Raw genomic sequence first — 17518 nt, 5'->3', positions numbered from 1 at the left:
AAAAACATAGACATACTGAAGACAGCCAAAATAATATCTGTGAAAAGTTACTATATATCAAGGAATACTGTGTACCAAACAAAAAACTAAAGTGTATCTGAATAATAATAAATATGTATCTGTATATATACTAATAAATGATACTAAAGAAGTTTAATAAGACAAAGATTAAAGAAAATACATATATATATATTACCCACTGGTATAGATGCCTGATTCTATGATGTAAAATACAAATCACAGCATTGGAATAAATATATAATCAAAAAACAACCAAGGGAAAAGAAAAAAAAGGGAGAGGGAGGCATACAGGGGAGATAAAAAAAAATAAGTCTCACACCCTGAACAGTATTACCCAAAAAAAGGGGGATTGAAACACTGACTACTGATGCAGCAAAGAATTAACACACATTAACAATAATAGAGAGATATTATCTCTCCCCGCTGTTTTGGCATCACTTGTCCTGGCAGTGATTCACACTATTGTGTGCTTTATATGTTCTGCTTCTGTTTGCTCATTTGTTTATCATAGCTATTATGTGTTAATTCTTTGCTGCATCAGTAGTCAGTGTTTCAATCCCCTGTGTCCAGACTGTAGTGATGAGAATCTCATTCACTCCCCTCTCTCCCTCCTTTCTGCTTCTCTCTTTCTGCCCGTATTCACTTGCAGAGTCCTGGGTTTGCACCGCATAGAATCAGCGAAAACTTGGGACTTGATTTACATCACATCGCAATCTGCATAACGACCTTATCCACACAAAGAGCATTGGCTGTCACAGAGGATCATCACGAATGGAACAATACATCATCCAAGAGCTGGCAATATTGGATCACCCAGGAATTTACACTATATCAAGGAGAATATTCACTACACACATTCTTTTCGATCGTGAGTGTGCACCATATAGGACAATCGAGAGCGTGGAAATTAATCCATCATGCTATCAACATACCATCACAGACTGTATGATTAAGTACAGATCATGAATTGGGACTATGTTCAGGACAGAAACAATGTGTTTTCATGTGAGATGTTATACACATCTCAGGATTATATTCATACTTTTTGTGTTATGGACTTTATCACACTACCATCTTTACTGTCACGGGTATGATCTATGACATCTTATGAGGAAACTTACGAGAAGTGACTGGACAGATACAAGTGTATCACAGTATGATTGGAGACAGTTATATACAGATCTCTTTGAAAAATGTAATACTAATTTGCTTACATATTGGCATAATTATAGAGGATGCTTAAGTCATGCAATTCCTGAGGAGGGAGTTTTAAATTTCTTGTGAAGCACAAATACATTCGTAATAGAGATCTGACAGCTGGCTATCCAGTCTCTGTTTAAATGTATGTTTATGCAATTTTTTGTGTAAGGTGTAATATCAGTAACAACTATTACGTTTACAACTGTAACACTAATCTTATGTGATTGAAAACTTAACTGTTCTGCTCAGTGACCATACATGATTGATGAGAAGTTTATTCATGTTCTCTACTTACTGTTGGTAATGCCCCTTTAAGATAAGTTTATTCTCCCTTTTGACCAGTGAGGTGTATACATAGTACTCGCGCAAGTGACGTTTGGACATGAATTAAAGCCTATAGATCGCGCTATTACTGGCATCTAAGGGGAATCATGCGCAGTCAGGAGCCTAGAGGCTTCACATAACAGAGGTATTTGCCATTTTCTTGATGACTAAGCGCAGGGCGCCAGGGACGCTGACGCATGACTCACGGTCATGCGCATTTGCATCCGTGATGCACGTTTTTTGCCCTCAGTCCCCAATGCTTCCTCCTTAGACCAGCCCCTAAATGATTCGTTACAGGCGACACCTCTGGCCTAGTCGCACGTCCGTGACGTCATGCGCATGCGCAGTACCCCGTTTGAGACACCGTTTTGCCAGAACTGCCCTTCTATGGGTAGGAACTTAGGAAATATATCCCTATCACTGGCCCTCAGCCCGTGATGCTTCTGTGACACAGTATGCTAATGAACTAGTTTACTCCCTACTACATGTGCCACCTATTAAACACCACAGGTGCCCACTATCACCAGCCTAATTAAATCCCTTTTTAAGGTGCATGTTACACTGTCCACTGTACCACTCCCAGTTGAAGGCTAAGGCCGAACCGCGTAGGAGCAGGTCCAGTGGCAGGATCCCCTGTTGTGTCCCCTCTCTAGGACATACTTATGTGCTGCGAGCTTTTCTCCTTGATTCCTCCAAGACTGTGCTGAGTACCTGACATGAGGTGAAGTATCATTTATTTGCTACTACAGACCATGGTGTGCTTCTTCTGACTATATATGTGTTTTTTCACAGTTAGTCTGTTGTTATTGTAATGGTGTACATTTATCCCCAGATTTAGGGAGACTGCTGCACTCTGTTATACAGTCCATCAGTCACCTTATTTAGCCACCTTTCTATGTCTGTTAGTAGCTTTCTCATTTACACCCTGTCAGGTACTCTTTAGCACGTATATGTCTTATTAGACTTTTGTACTGTCTCTCAGGGTAACTCCCTGAATTGAGGGTTAATCAAGTTTGCACCTCTCAGGGGATCCATGCCTTGTTTTAAATTTTCTGTGCTTTAATTTTTACTTTATGTTCTGTAACTTTTTCAATAAACATTGTGGTTTTGTACTGTCAGGCATACCAGAGTGCTTTCATTGGGGCTCTTTTTCCTTTTTCATTGCAATAATTTATGCCCCTATAGCACCACCGACAGATGATTACATCTTAAATTTCTTATATTAGAAAAGTCGGTTGTATAGTTGCCTTAATTTGTCCCATGGATGCGGGGTCATCTCTTTTTCTCATACAATCTGTGTCTCTGTGTCTCTGTGTCTCTGTGTCTCTGTGTCTCTGTGTCTCTGTGTCTCTGTGTCTCTGTGTCTCTGTGTCTCTGTGTCTCTGTATCATCTGTCACATGTTCCCCCCCCCCCCTGGGAGATTACACTGCTGATACATGGAGTGTGGTGCATACCTGCTGGCTCACAGTAGATCTGAGTCTCCCACATGATGTAGGGGATGTCAGAACAGGCTTCTGGGGCATAACTGATTCGTACTCACGGTGACAGCGCCTCCATCTCCTGCAGACAACAGGGATAAGGGGTGAAATCCCTGCAGGAGAACATCTCAGCCTTCCCTCTGATAGATTTCAATCTGAGACAGGAAGGTAGTACAGCATAGGAGAATAAGTAACAATCCCCTAACTGGTGCTACAAAACATCACTGCGTGGTATAACAATATGTCAAGCAAATCCAAGATCCATGTACCATATAACACAAGTCCATCCAAGTGCACAATAAAGTGTGTAAATTGAAGAAATCTCACTCCTATATAACCCCATAAGATAAGACCAATGAAGGGGACTGACTGTGCTAACACGGGTAAGTGAAGCAATACAACACTCACCCTGTGTGAAAGCACATGTCTCTGCCCAGCGGTCTGGACGGCTGGAGGGATGTAGAAAACACACTGGCTACTGGAGGAAGATCCGTGAAAATAAATAATAAATAAAACTCACGATAACGGAGTCAGCTGGATCCCGATGAGGCGTGCTTCAGGCAAAAATTCGGAGATAGGGCTGATCACAGCAAGAGATAGGGCTGGAGGCAGGTGTCCAATAAAAAAGTATTCATTAATTAATTAAGCATGAAAGCAGACAGATACCGGGTCCTCTGACGCGTTTCTCGCCCGACAGGCGCCTGTCGGGCGAGAAACGCATCAGAGGATCCTGTATCTGTCTGCTTTCATGCTTATTTAATTAATGAAGACTTTTTTATTGGACACCTGCCTCCAGCCCTATCTCTTGCTGTGATCAGCCCTATCTCCGAATTTGAGACAGGAAGGTATATTAAACACTGGAACAATTTATTAGCACACTTCAAGGATACAGCAATAGCAACAGAGCTTAGGGCCTTCACCCACAGGATGTCCCTGGACCTTGGACTCCCAGCCAAGGGCACTAGAAGAAGTCCTAGCTCTTCCCTTACTCCCTGGTAGAGTAAGGGGAATAGTCTCCCTCCTCTCCCCTAAGGGAGGGTCACAAACGGACAGAGCCCTGCACAGCTTAGTATTAGTAGACCTGCCTCTCAAGGTAGAGGCAACTAACTAAATGAAGGAAGTACTAAGCTCATTAAGTACAGGCAAAGAAGGAACCACCCCTGTGCTCCTGATTGGACACAAGGCCTGGTTGCACCGCCTTCTCTGTGACTCACTGAGGCTGCATAAAAGTGGGGGAAACCATGATTACTCCTGGCAAGACTGCTTTTAATAGGACTTACTGCCAGGAGGAGGGCAGACTGGTAGCCCAAAACCAGCCAGGGCTACACTCTCCCTCTGGTGGAATCCAATGGTCCCCACTAGGACCTAAATTTGCTGGGCCATCCTGTAGGCAAGTAACCTGCAACAATACATCAGACATTAAAATGGTACACAGTTAATACAGTCATAGTACCTGCATATATTTACCCACCCACCTTGGATGGTGATCATTATAATAACGAATGCTGGGACTTCTCCAACGGGGAGAATCCCTGTACTCAATAATAATGTCTAGGGTCTGGTTTCTTTACTGTACGACCCATGGTAGTCTCTGACCAGTGGGACATCAATGTACCCCAGGCTAGGCAAAACTCCATGCAGCATACTGCAAAAGATTGCAGACCAATACAAGTGCTCTGTGGGCCATAGTCTGGCTACTGGCTAATAGTACTCTGAGCTTCCCCCTGCAGTACTTGGGTGTCTCCCCTTTTTGGCTGCCAGTGTCTCGCAGATCCTTCCTTCGGTGGCTCCTGGGGAACACCCAGGTACACCCCCGTCTAGGTACCCCGATTACCCGCCTCAGGTTTGACTAGGACAGCAATAGCCTTGTCTACAGACCTATTAACCCTTTAGGGCCGTCTAGGTCATGCTTTGCGAGGATCCCATCCCCCTGACTACCCCTAGACTCCCTCCTTCCTTAGCACTTGCTCTGGAAGCTTAAATTAGTTTATTTCAGTTTTTCCTGTCCTGATGCTCTCAGCAGCGCCTCCAATGTAACACATGCCCCCCCCCCCCCTGGGAGATTACACTGCTGCTATATGGAGTGTGGTGCATACCTGCTGGCTTACAGTTGATCTGAGTCTCCTGCATGATGGTAGGGGATGTCAGAACAGGCTTCTGGAGCATAACTGATTAGTACTCAAGGTGACAGCGCCTCCATCTCCTGCAGACCCCAGGGATAAAGGGTGAAATCCCTGCAGGAGAACGTCTCAGCCCCCCTGGGGCTGTGTGTGTACTCCCCCTGGGACCCCCCCCCCAATCTTACATTGGACCTTAGCTGGATACTCTTATCTGCAATTTATGCTACTCCATTCTCTCCCTGGGGACTCTCAAACTTCATACTATCTTGTTACTTGCAAGTATACTTCACATGAGGCTTTTCCATTGTGATCATCTGTTCATGTTATTACTTGTCATTTGTGATTGAGTGGTACTTCATTGGTTTATTTATTCAGCAGCATATAGGCAGAGTATTTTTGTAGTTTTCCAGCATAGGTTCTGACCTTGATCAACATCTTTAGATTATTGAGCAGGTTTCTATTGTAAGTTTAGCCTTGCCTTGCAATTTACATTAAATACTTATCTTTAACATTGTATTTAGGCCAGATTCCTTGTCTCAGGGGTTCCAAGGGGACTGTTTTAATTAATTTTTTGTAATCCATGTTTTTTCCTTTGAATAAATCAACTCATTATTTACATTTGCTTGAGTGCTTTTAGTGGGACTCTTTTCTCTTCTTTTTTGTTGTTTCCATATTTTTGTCCCCAGCACCGTCATCAGGTTATTATTATTATCAGTAATAAATTATTTTTGATTTAAGCAAACAAATTGTGTCACTTTTCTAGTTAGTTGCAGGCTTTTCTGTGTGTGTTTTCGATATATATATATATATAATATGTAATATGTAGAGGTATCTGTACCGTGTTAGCCGAGCTTAATAATCAAAAACGAATAAATGATACTATTCTATGGCTAACAAAATGCTTTTATTTGTGCGAGCTTTCGAGATACACACATCTCCTAATCCAGCGGAGTTACAATGGATAAAACAAGAACGGTCATTTGGAGGTTTTTTTTCCCCCCTTGGAAAAACAATTGCAGAAAAGGGCTTTTATCGACGACTTATCAGGGCTTACTGAATAGCAGTAAGCTTTTTTGGTGAAAATGTCTCGATAAGTGGCTTATCAGCGCTTAGTGCATAGGCCCCTTTGACACATTCATCCATCTCTACTGTACTCCATACATCTTCCTAATGAGACTTCACAAATTGCAAACTGAACCTTGATGCACAGACACTTGATATACCACCACCCAAATGTATTTACATTTTGCATAGTTATCTTTAGGACCCAGAGGGAGCTGTTTCCTTGATCTGCTCTTTTCTATTCCTCTCTCTGCGCTGATGTCTGCATTACACACTGTGTGGGAATATAGCACAAACGACAACTGAAAATTGAGTCAAGGATATACAGTAAGAAATGAGCACCTTCTGTTATTAACCTTACAGCTGACTACTGAGAAAAGAAAAGTGTGAAATCAAAGGAGATAGGAATTAACAGGATTGAAAATTAGAAAAAATAGTTTACTTTGTCCTGCAATGAAACTGTGACTATCAAAGACTTTTTTTTTTTAAATCTGCAATCAAATCTCATCTCAAATGTCCTGAAGTGTGACAACCAACCAACAAAAAATCCATTGTTTAATGACAATAACAAGGCAAACTGTGGAAGGTGAAGGTGTGAAGACAAGGATAAATCTTGGCACAGAAAAGTGAAGTGAGTTACTGCCTGGTTAGCTCTTTTAGCTGCTGAAACGTACCTCCTGGAAGGGATGACAGGTGCAAGTCTCACCTCATACCATCTTGAGCCACAGCGAGTTGCCATTGAGAATTCTTCAATGCTTTCCTGCCTTAATGACTCTGGGTTAGATTACCCAACTGTGGAGAGTTCAAATATTCATCCCCCTTCTATTCCAACTGGGAGCAATGGTTCAATATATGACTCAGATCAGATACCCCCATTGCTGGTGGATGCCTGGCTTGTCCCTTTATTCTTTGCCCTCATCATGCTGGTGGGGCTAATAGGTAACTCGCTGGTTATATATGTCATAACTAAACACAGACCGATGAGGACAGTCACCAACTTCTTCATAGGTAAGCACAAAACTTTTAATAAAATGTTACTTTCAACCAAACCTTTTATTCTTCCTTATATTGTATTGATTTATGATTGTCAGCAAAGTCCCTTTTAGTTTGAATCACTTACATTTATATTCAATACAATATTCACATTGAAATCAGGAAAGTCATTTCATCTTTCTAAAATGTAATAATTTGACATCACAAAACAAGATGAAATACAAATCATTCCAACAAAACAAGTAGTAGTTTTATTACAAAGATCAATTATTGCTTGGTTATTTTAGGATTTAATAAATCACACTGAATTTCCTTTTTTTGGGGTTTCCATTTTTGAGATACCTTTTTCATTTTAATAATAATTATGCCTGTTACAAAGAAATTCTGAAAACTTAAATAATTAGAGCAGCGCCGTAATATAGTAAACATTACATGTTATTCTGCCACAGTCACAAAGGAGTTTCTTTTAGAAAGCACAAATCACTTTTAAGAAGTTACACTTTTATTCTCTCATTTAATAACTGATCACCAATCACTAGAGACCCTGGCACATCACAAAATCGTGTTTCCATTTCTGTTACTAAAGCATTGATGATGGAAAGGCTCCAGATACAGTGGCCGTTAATCGAACAAATCACTGAGCCGTTTTCGTGTGCGCTGCTGTTTTCCACGCGGCACTAACGCGGCCAATCGCCCCAGGCACACGTGTTTATGGCGGTTCCTTTGTTTGAATTTCATGGATTCTGTTTCTTTTTATGAAATGAATTGCAATGTGTACAGTACTGTGCTACTCTGTCAATTTCATGTGTTTAAAAACCAGAACACTAAAATGCAATTTTTTGTACTCGCCTGCACTCGCGTCTAAAGGCGGTACGGTTGGAAGGAATCCCGCGCCATGACATGGGTATTCCAAGGTATACAACGCGTGAAGTGTTCGAATAACGCCCGCTGCATCTGTAAGTGGTAATGTTGGTTCTTTGTATAAATAACAAATGGTGTCACTCGTCAAAATGCAAGACAAACATACATCAATATTTTACATTTCTTAAAAACGTGTTTGACTGGAAGAACCTGGAATGTTGTGGCTCTAAATTCAGAATCCCTTCTTTTATTAGCTGTCTGCTGTGCCATATGTTAGCCAACTAAATACTGAATTCAAAACCGTTTTAATATTTTTTTTACTTGTTCTCAATACTTCCACAAATTAACTTACTAATAATATGCTGATGCAATTTACTTGTAAAACTAACTGTCTCCTATTGCCCTACTTCTTTTGTATACCCACAAGGGAAGATATTCCTTTCCTGAACCTGCTGATGTAGATTTCAACACTTTGCTAACTTTGAATCCCACTTGAAGCTAAAATAAGTAATTAAGACCATCCGTAGCTCTACCATATAGATTTCCTGTCTGTGGAGAAAAGAAAGGGGCTCCACATTTTCCAAGTAGATTCCATGAGCAAGGACCTGTATCCCCAATCTTGTGGAAATAGAAAAGATGTACAAGACAGAGAAGGAAGCCATGAAGAGTTACCCCAGTGTGCCAATGGTTATGTACTATATCCTTTGTCTGCCTCCGCATAATGAACCAGATATGACCTTCTGGAGATCAAATACAATGGATTTAATGACTCTCTGAAAGAAAATATAATACACTGAAATAGTTATTAATTTGTGACACCATTTCCTGCTCTGACTGAATATGATGCTTCCCTATTAAAGTTGTTACCCCACTGGACCGTTAGAGGTATCCAGTGCACCCTTGAATGTCTTACAGGTCCAAGTAGACTGGTACCAATTTGAAATCCAATTTCAGCTGTGTCCAGTATTACGCTTCCATAGCACAAGGCAGCAGTTTCTTTTGGTGCATCAAGTCCCCCAAGTTAAGAGCAAACAACCAATGAGTAAACTTTTCATGATTTTTTGAATGAACTCCTAATTAACAAATGAATCTAACTATATTTATCACTAGGACAACATGATTAGGTATACTGTAACTTACCCTCAACACCAGGCTTGTTATATGGACAATATAAATAGAGGCAAATGCCACTAGATTTCACTTGATAAAGAACCACAGGTTGAAACGTCTAATGGCGCCTTATGGCTAAATAAATTAATACATGGTTGGCATTCAGTAAATAATTGTTTTAGATACACAGAAGAAAAAAGAAATTCCCTGTAGAATACACTCAGTGCGGTGGTATATGACTTATAGAAATGTAAAACACTTTTATTGGAACAAATAAAAATTTATGTTGGATTGGTATAGTAAATCTATGGCCAATCTATAGGACAATATAAATAGAGGCAAATGCCACTAGATTTCACTTGATAAAGAACCACGGGTTGAAACGTCATGTATGGCTAAATAAATTAGGACAGGCATACCCCGGTTTAAGGACACTCACTTTAATACACTCGCGAGTAAGGACATATCGCCCAATAGGCAAACGGCAGCTCAAGCATGCGTGCCTGTCAGCACGTCCTGAACAGCAATACCGGCTCCCTACCTGTACCGAAGCTGTGCGTAAGCGGGGAGACTATAGAGCCTGTTACACATGCGTTATTTACACCAGTGATGCACGTATATGACGATTGCAGTACAGTACATGCATCAATAAGTGGGGAAAAGGTAGTGCTTCACTTTAAGTACATTTTCACTTTACATACATGCTTCGGTCCCATTGCGTACGTTAATGCGGGGTATGCCTGTACATGATTAGGTATACTGTAACTTACCCTCAACACCAGGCTTGATGTTGAGTACTGAACTGGGGGAATCATGCTGCATCAGCAGCTTTTCAATCATCCATTGAATCCTCTGTGCAAAAATACCAATAGTGCTGCTGGTTTCCTCATTGCTGCTAAACCTTGAGATATTTGAAATCAGTGTGAAAATTTGCATCAGCTGTCAGGACTGTTAACAGGGAGAATTGGCAGGACAGTTCCTCTATCTCTTTTCTTCATCAAGACAATTTACTACCGGTAGGATAGAGTTTGCAGCATGCACACAATAATGAGATTTTGCACGTACTGTATAGAAAGATACAACCAACCCATTCAAACTAAATTCAAATATGCACACTGAAAAAGAAAAATTTCCCCGACAATAAAATACAAACTGTAAGAGAACAAGCAATTACACTCTCATTAAAAAAAAAAATTTTTTAAAAAACATTCCAAAAATCAAATCTGATGGTACAGTATATGTAGACAAGAGAACATCATATCCCAAATATATCAACACGATAACATTTTGGACCAAAAAATAATACTTGCATATTTATACATGAAAGTATGTTTTATATCTCCCCCCAAGTGAAAACCCTAGAAATACCACTGTAGGAAATATTAATCTCTCACAATTCTCACAGTCAACACAATTTACTTAGAGATGACTGCAATAATCATTTTATAGTGAATCCAACTAGAGGTTTAAATATACATATAGTATCTGGTAGAGTAAATCAGTATCACTATTAATTATTAACATGAACTCCAAATTCACTTTCTGAATTTGGAGCACAAAAATGATTCCCTATACTGGCCAAATGTGAGGCCATATAGAGGAAGCAATCACTCAAACATTTACTGCATTACAATCTAGTGAAAGTGCACACATAGAAAATAAAAACCTATGTATGATCACGATACTAAAGTTGGTTTGGTTATACAGGGTTAAACCTTAGTACATAGTGAAGGTAGGTGGATGAATAAGTTAATTAGTCACACCTAATGTAATAGCAGTGGTCTAATAATTCCACCTTGAGATTTGTGTAATAAGGAGCATGTATATACTGGTATTACTTAGCACCCCAGATTTAAACACCTAGAACTATTAATCATGCTCTGCTTTTGTCCCTCACTGCTGCCTGCATTAGGCCAACAAATGAAGTACCTGGGGTGGAAAGAGTTTTGGAAACCCTATTTAGGCACTGCAAATCTCCATAATTTTAGGTTACTATGTACAAATTACAAAATGCCAGCATCATCAGAGTAGGCACAATTAGCGTGTATGTAGCCTGGAGGCACGGCACTCTGGCCGTATCAAGTTATAGCCTCCGTTTGTACTCTCTTTGTAGTTTAATTCTACAGCAAGTTTGTAGTAACTATGTAACAGTTTCTAGCAGCAGTGTATTCAAATTGCCGCCTCCCCCAGGACACAAGCGTCGTGACATCAGCGCGCACCACTGTTTCGTACGTTTCGCATCACACGTTTTCTCAGAGGTGGGACCGCCCAGTCAGCAGAGGAGATATTTATACATGTCCAGTTGCTATGGGGACAGGGTGAGTGTTAACCCTTATCCTTGCTGGTTTGTTAGTTCCAAAACAGGAAGTGTAGTGTAACCCTGGCTGGTTTTGGGCTACAAGTCTGCCCTCCTCCTGGCAGAAAGCCCTAGTAAAAGCAGACTTGCCAGGAGTAATCATGGGTTTTCCCCACTTCAATGCAGCCTCAGTGAGTCACAGAGAAGGCGGTGCAACCAGGTCTTGTGTCCAATCAGGGGCACAGGGGTTGTTCTTGCTTTGACTGTACTTAATGAGCTGCACTTTCTTGATTTAGTCAGTTGCCTCTTCCTTGAGAGAGGCTGGTCTACCCATAACAATTGTGCAGCGGACTGGCAATCTGTGGCCCTCCCTTAGAGGAGCGGAGGGAGACTATTTCCTTTACTCCACCAGGGAGTAAGGGAAGAGATGGGACTGCTTCTGGTGCCCTTGGCTGGGAGTGAAGGTCCAGGGACATCCTGAGGGTGAAGGCCCTAAGCTCGGGGCATATGAAACGGCATAGTCTTTGGCAAAGTCCTTGGGTCGGGCTATGCCTCGACCTGTTGGAGTCTATTTAAGGTCAGGGTCTACAGACCTCCTTTTCCCTCGGCCCACAACCGCCTGCATATAAAGTTCCATGTCCTTCCTAGAGGGGGCAGTACTTACCGGAGCGGTTGCAGCATAGTCCCGATCTGCTCCGGTGGTCGACACGGAAGTGACGTAATCTACAGTCAGTCGTGGAGTCCTGTTTCAGGTCCAGGTTCCGCACCGGAAGTACGTCGTCTGCTGGGCTTGGCACAGGATACTCGGTGTGGTCCTTCACAAAGAAGTAAGTGCCGGGATGGGCCTCGTCTCAGGATTCCTCTGTCGTGGCCTGACGGGAGTAAGGGGTTCGTTCCTCACCGCTCCGCGAGCTCGCGATGGTCATCTGGTCCTCTGGAGCAGCAACAGGTTCCTCCTCGATGGCACTGGGAGCCTCCACAGTGGTGGGGCTTCTCCGCGGTACAGGCCGCACCAGCGCTTGCTGTCTTGGATGTCTGGGCTCACCCGCTCCACATCACGGGTAGGTGAATTTCTTTTTACAGCACCGCTGGAGTTGTCCGCCGGTTGGAACGTCACCACTGATGCGAGGCTGTCATGTTCATTATCCGATGAATGGGGCAGGAAAACCTCCACAGGGGAATGGTGTCGGGGCACCTCGCAGTCACTGGCAGCAATTGGCATGAAGCGGTTCCGCTCCTGCACCACCAGTGGAAGCACACCCAACTCTCCCTTGGCAGTCACCTTACCCTTCTTGGGTTCCAACATCTGGGGTCCCGGCTCTGGAACCAGGTCTGGAACCGGGGTGCACGGACCCCCTGGAACGTCCTTTATAGCACACTGACCCTGTGCGGTCACATCGTCGAGGCTGTCCACTTCGGTCAGAGTCATGTACGAGCCCTCCGGCTGGGCACCGACGACAATAAGCGTATCTACCGGCCAAAGGTAAAATGTACCACACTGCATGCAGCGGGCAGTGGTACTGGGTTCACCCCCGGGTATCCTGCATTGCAGACACAGACACTGTAGGAACTCTTGACCTGCTACTTCTACTACCAGGAAGCCTCCTGGGAGATGATATGTAGTCAGACGACAGTCAGCCATAATTCTCTTGATGTGGACGACTAGAAGTATAAGCGCTTGACAAAGAACTCTTTCCTGGTCGCCAACTCTGAGGAACTGAAGGTGCGACAGCTTGCATCCGGCTCCTCCCTTAGTTTGTGTAGAGCTCTGAGATTGGTGCTCACTGTGCCCCTTCCCTCTGGTGGAGATTAGAGGAGGGGCGCACGGTACCAAGGCATATAGTTACAAAGTAGATGAGGTTGAAAAAAGACGCACGTCCATCAAGTTCAACTTACAGTGGCGACACTGTTTATTCTAACACGGCCGTAACCGCGGTGTGGGGAAAGTCGCGACTAGCTGGCGGCTTGTTTGGGGATTTCCCTGGCGCCAGTCACACGGTCCAGGGTTCCCCGGCATCCCCGAAGCCTGCAGAGGCAGCAGGGGTAAGGGGGAAGCTGCGCAAAGCTGCGCAAAGCTGGGGGAGCAGCCAGGCGTTCGGGGAAGGGGAAGCATTTTAATTAAACACGCGGGAAGGGGAAAGATGCGGCTCGCTCGCGGCTCCGTTTTGGCGCCAGCCGGGCTCCAGCTGAAAAAAGCCCCGTTCATAATGGGCAAATGTTAGAATAAACTGTGTCGGTGCAGTATGCTAAATTTAGACAACAGATACCTTATCCTATATCTATACTTACTTTTTGATCCAGAGGAAAGCAAACAAAAAACCCCAGAGTCATACCATCCAATGATATCTCATAAGGGGAAAAATAAATTCCTTCCTGACTCCAAGAATTGGCAATCGAATTAATCCCTGGATCAACATCCTTCCCATGTATACTTATTTGGCATATCCCTGTATAACTTTCCTATTTAAAAAGATGTCCAACCTGTTTTTGAACAAATCTATTGTATCTGCCATCACAGTCTCCATGGCAATGAATTCCACATTTTAACTGCCATTACTGTAAAGAACCCTTTCATTTGTTGCTAGTGAAATCTCCTTTCCTCCAACCTTAAGGGATGCCCCCGAGTCCTTTGTACTGCCCTTAAGATGAATAGTTCTTTTGAAAGCTCCTTGTAATGTCCCCGAATATATTTGTATATAGTTATCATATCCCCTCTTAGATGCCTCTTTTCTAATGTAAATAAATCTAATTTAGTTAGTCTCTCCTCATAAGTTAGATTGTCCATCCCCTTTATTAATTTGGTGGCTCTTCTCTGCACTCTCTCTAGTTCCATAATGTATTTTCTTTGGATTGGTGCCCAAAATTGTACTCCATTTTCAAGGTGTGGTCTTACTAATGCTTTGCAAAGGGGCATAATTCTTTACTTCCCTTCCAGCCATTGCCCGTTTGATGCAAGATAAGATCTTGTTTGCCTTTGCAGCTATTGCATGACTTTGAGCACTATTGCTAAGCCTGCTGTCTACAAGCACTCCTAAATCCTTCTCCATCAAGCATTCCCCCAATTTATCCCCATTTAATTTGTAATTCGCTTTTTTATTCTTGCATCCCAAATACATAACCTTACATTTATCTGTATTAAACCTCATCTGCCATTTACCTGCCCACGTTTCCAGTCTCTCCAAGTCCTTCTGAAGAGAAATTACATCCTGCTTTGATTTTATTACCTTACACAATTTAGTATCATCAGCAAAGATGGAGACTTTGTTCTTGATGCCAAACTCAAGGTCATTAATAAACAAGTTAAAAAGCAGGGGTCCCAGTACCGATCCCTGAGGTACTCCACTCACGAATTTAGCCCAACCTGAAAATGTTCCATTTATGACAACCCTCTGTGTCTGTCCTTTAACCAGTTTTCAATCCAGGTGCATATATTAATACTGAGTCCAATTTTCGCATGACTTTGGCTCCGCTCTGAACTAGTCACAGGGTAGGTGGTCGCGGCTCCGGCTTTCGCACCACCCACCTCACAGGGATGGGGCTCTTGCTTTTGTGCCACACCCGGGCAGATCTCTGCAAACAGCTTTCGAGCAGCCTATTTGCAAGCAGCACGTGCGCCACCCAGACTTGGCGGGAGCTGCCATTTTAAGTTCCACAGACCATGCAGTGCACTATCTTGCATAGCAGCCGCCATTTTAAGATCACACAGTCCACACGATGCACTCCCTTGCTGGGCAGTCGCCATCTTGGGTGGAATAAAGTGCTTCTGCATAGCGCAACCCTCCCAGTTCTGTAGAGGGCCCGCTCTCCTGATATAACTACAGCTCATGGTAGTCTCTGACCAGTGGGCCATCAATGTAGCGCAGGCTAGGCAAATCTTCCTCCTGCAGCATACTGCAAACGATTGCAGAACAATACAAGTATTCTCTGGTTCATAGTCTGGCTACTGGCTAGCAGTACTCTGGGCTCTTCCCTGTGCAGTACACCTAGCTTCCCCCCTTCCTTAGCACTTATTCTGGAAGCATTCATTATTTTCCTTCAGCTCTGCTTTGCTGAAAGCCTGTCCTGATGATCTCAGCAGCGCCTACAAATGTAGCCCATGTCCCTCCACCCTCTCTGGGAGATTACACTGCTGCTACATGGAGTGTGGTGCTGGCTCACAGTACCTGCTGGCTCACAGTAGATCTGAGTCTCCCGCATGATGGTGGGGATGTCAGAACAGGCTTCTGGGGTATAAACTGATTCATACTTATGGTGACAGCGCCTCCATCTCTTGCAGACCCCAGGGATGAGGGTTAAATCCCTGCAGGAGGACTTATTTACTCTTCTCTTTGATAGATTTCAGTCTAATGCAAGAAGGTATGGTAAACAACTAGATGTGAGTATTCACCATTCCAGCGGTTCTGTCCCCTTATCCCTCACCTGTCCATCTGGATCCAGAGGCACTAAAAGAGGGCATGTCAGCAGTGGTTCTCATGTGCGGCACATGGACAGTGTGCGGGCTCCGTCTGTCTCCGTGGTTCCCGTGTCCAGGGTGCGCTCGCCCCCCAGCGGCATTGACGCGTGACGCATGTGCGGTGCGCACTCTCCTCTGCGTCCTGTGGTCTCCACCTCCGCCCCCACTCTGACATTGGAGATATGCGGCACAGCAGTCCCACACATCCCTCCCTTGTCTCCGCAGTTCCCGCCTCTGGTCTCCGCCCCCGCACTGACGCGGGTGCCGTGGCGCGCTCTCTAGTGGTCCCACCTCCACTCCTAATTGGCTGCACAATAGGACGTACCCGCACGATCCAGCAGCCTAACAGTGAGGGCGCCTCCACTTCCTGGTTGCCTCCCATTGGAGGGAGGTCCTATTTATACCGTCTTAACTCTCCTTCCCTGACGAGCATAACTTCTGTTTGTGATGCTGCATCTCACTGCATCCTGCCTTGTCTGCCTCTTACCTTGTTGACTGACCCTGCTTTGGACTTTGGACTTTGTGATATTCTCCTGCACTGACCCTGGCTTTGGTATACGACGATCCTGCACTCTCCTGCGCTGACCCGGCTTTGGTTTACAATGACTCTACTCTCTCCAATATTGACCCCAGCTACGTACCACAATGATCCGCTACTCTCCGCTACTCTCTGCTCATAGACCCGGCAAGTACCACGTTTACGCTGTCCTCTATAACCCCGACCCGGCTTGCAAGACTATCCTACACTCCAGACACGCCCTGGCGGTTGTGGTCGGCGTTCTATACAATCCTTACCAAAGCCCCACGGTCACGCCTCATTTGTGGTGAGCTAAGCGTTACACTGGAACACTTTATTAGCACACTTCAATGGTACAGCAACAGCAGAGCTTAGGGCCTTCAACCTCAGGATGTCTCTGGACCTTCTCTCCATGCCAAGGGCTCCAGAAGCAGTCCTATATCTTCCCTTACTCCCTGGTGGAGTAAAGGGAATAGTCTCCCTCCACTCCTCTAAGGGAGAGCCAAAGATTGCCAGACCCCTGCAGAATTGTTATGGGTAGACCAGCCTCTCTCAAGGTAGAGGCAACTGACTAAATCAACTGGTAGCCAAAAACCAGCCAGGGTTACACTACACTTCCTGTTTTGGAACTAACAAACCAGCAAGGATAAGGGTTAACACTCACCCTGTCCCCATAGCAACTGGACATATATAAATATCTCCTCTGCTGACTGGGCGGTCCCACCTCTGAGAAAGCGTGTGACACAAACTTTCAAAAAGGGGTGCGCGCTGACGTCACGACCCTCGTGTCCTGGGGGAGGCGGCAGTTTGAATACACTGCTGCTAGAAACTGTTACATAGTTGCTACAAACTTGCTGTAGAATTAAACAACAAAAAGAGTACAAACGGAGGCTATAACTTGATACGGCCAGAGTGCCGTGCCTCCAGGCTACATACACGCTAATTGTGCCTACTCTGAGGATGCTAGCATTTTGTAATTTGTACATAGTAACCTAAAATTATGGAGATTTGCAGTGCCTAAATAGGGTTTCCAACACTCTTTCCACCCCAGGTACTTCATTTGTTGGCTTAATGCAGGCAGC

The 17518-nt window shown here is 43.9% G+C and overlaps 1 protein-coding gene across 1 annotated transcript in view; it reads left to right on the top strand.

The window, feature by feature from the left end:
• Window positions 1–6892: 6892 nt before the first annotated feature.
• Window positions 6893–17518, top strand: part of LOC142490448 (G-protein coupled receptor 54-like) — a 197769-nt gene continuing 187143 nt past the window's right edge. Inside the window, exon 1 of the mRNA XM_075592805.1 lies at window positions 6893–7214. Coding sequence (XP_075448920.1) covers window positions 6893–7214 — 322 coding nt within the window. The remainder of the gene's footprint in view (window positions 7215–17518) is intronic.

The sequence above is a fragment of the Ascaphus truei genome, chromosome 1, assembly GCF_040206685.1.
Source record: "Ascaphus truei isolate aAscTru1 chromosome 1, aAscTru1.hap1, whole genome shotgun sequence".
Lineage (NCBI taxonomy): Eukaryota > Metazoa > Chordata > Amphibia > Anura > Ascaphidae > Ascaphus > Ascaphus truei.
This window is presented reverse-complemented; position numbering and strand designations above follow the sequence as displayed.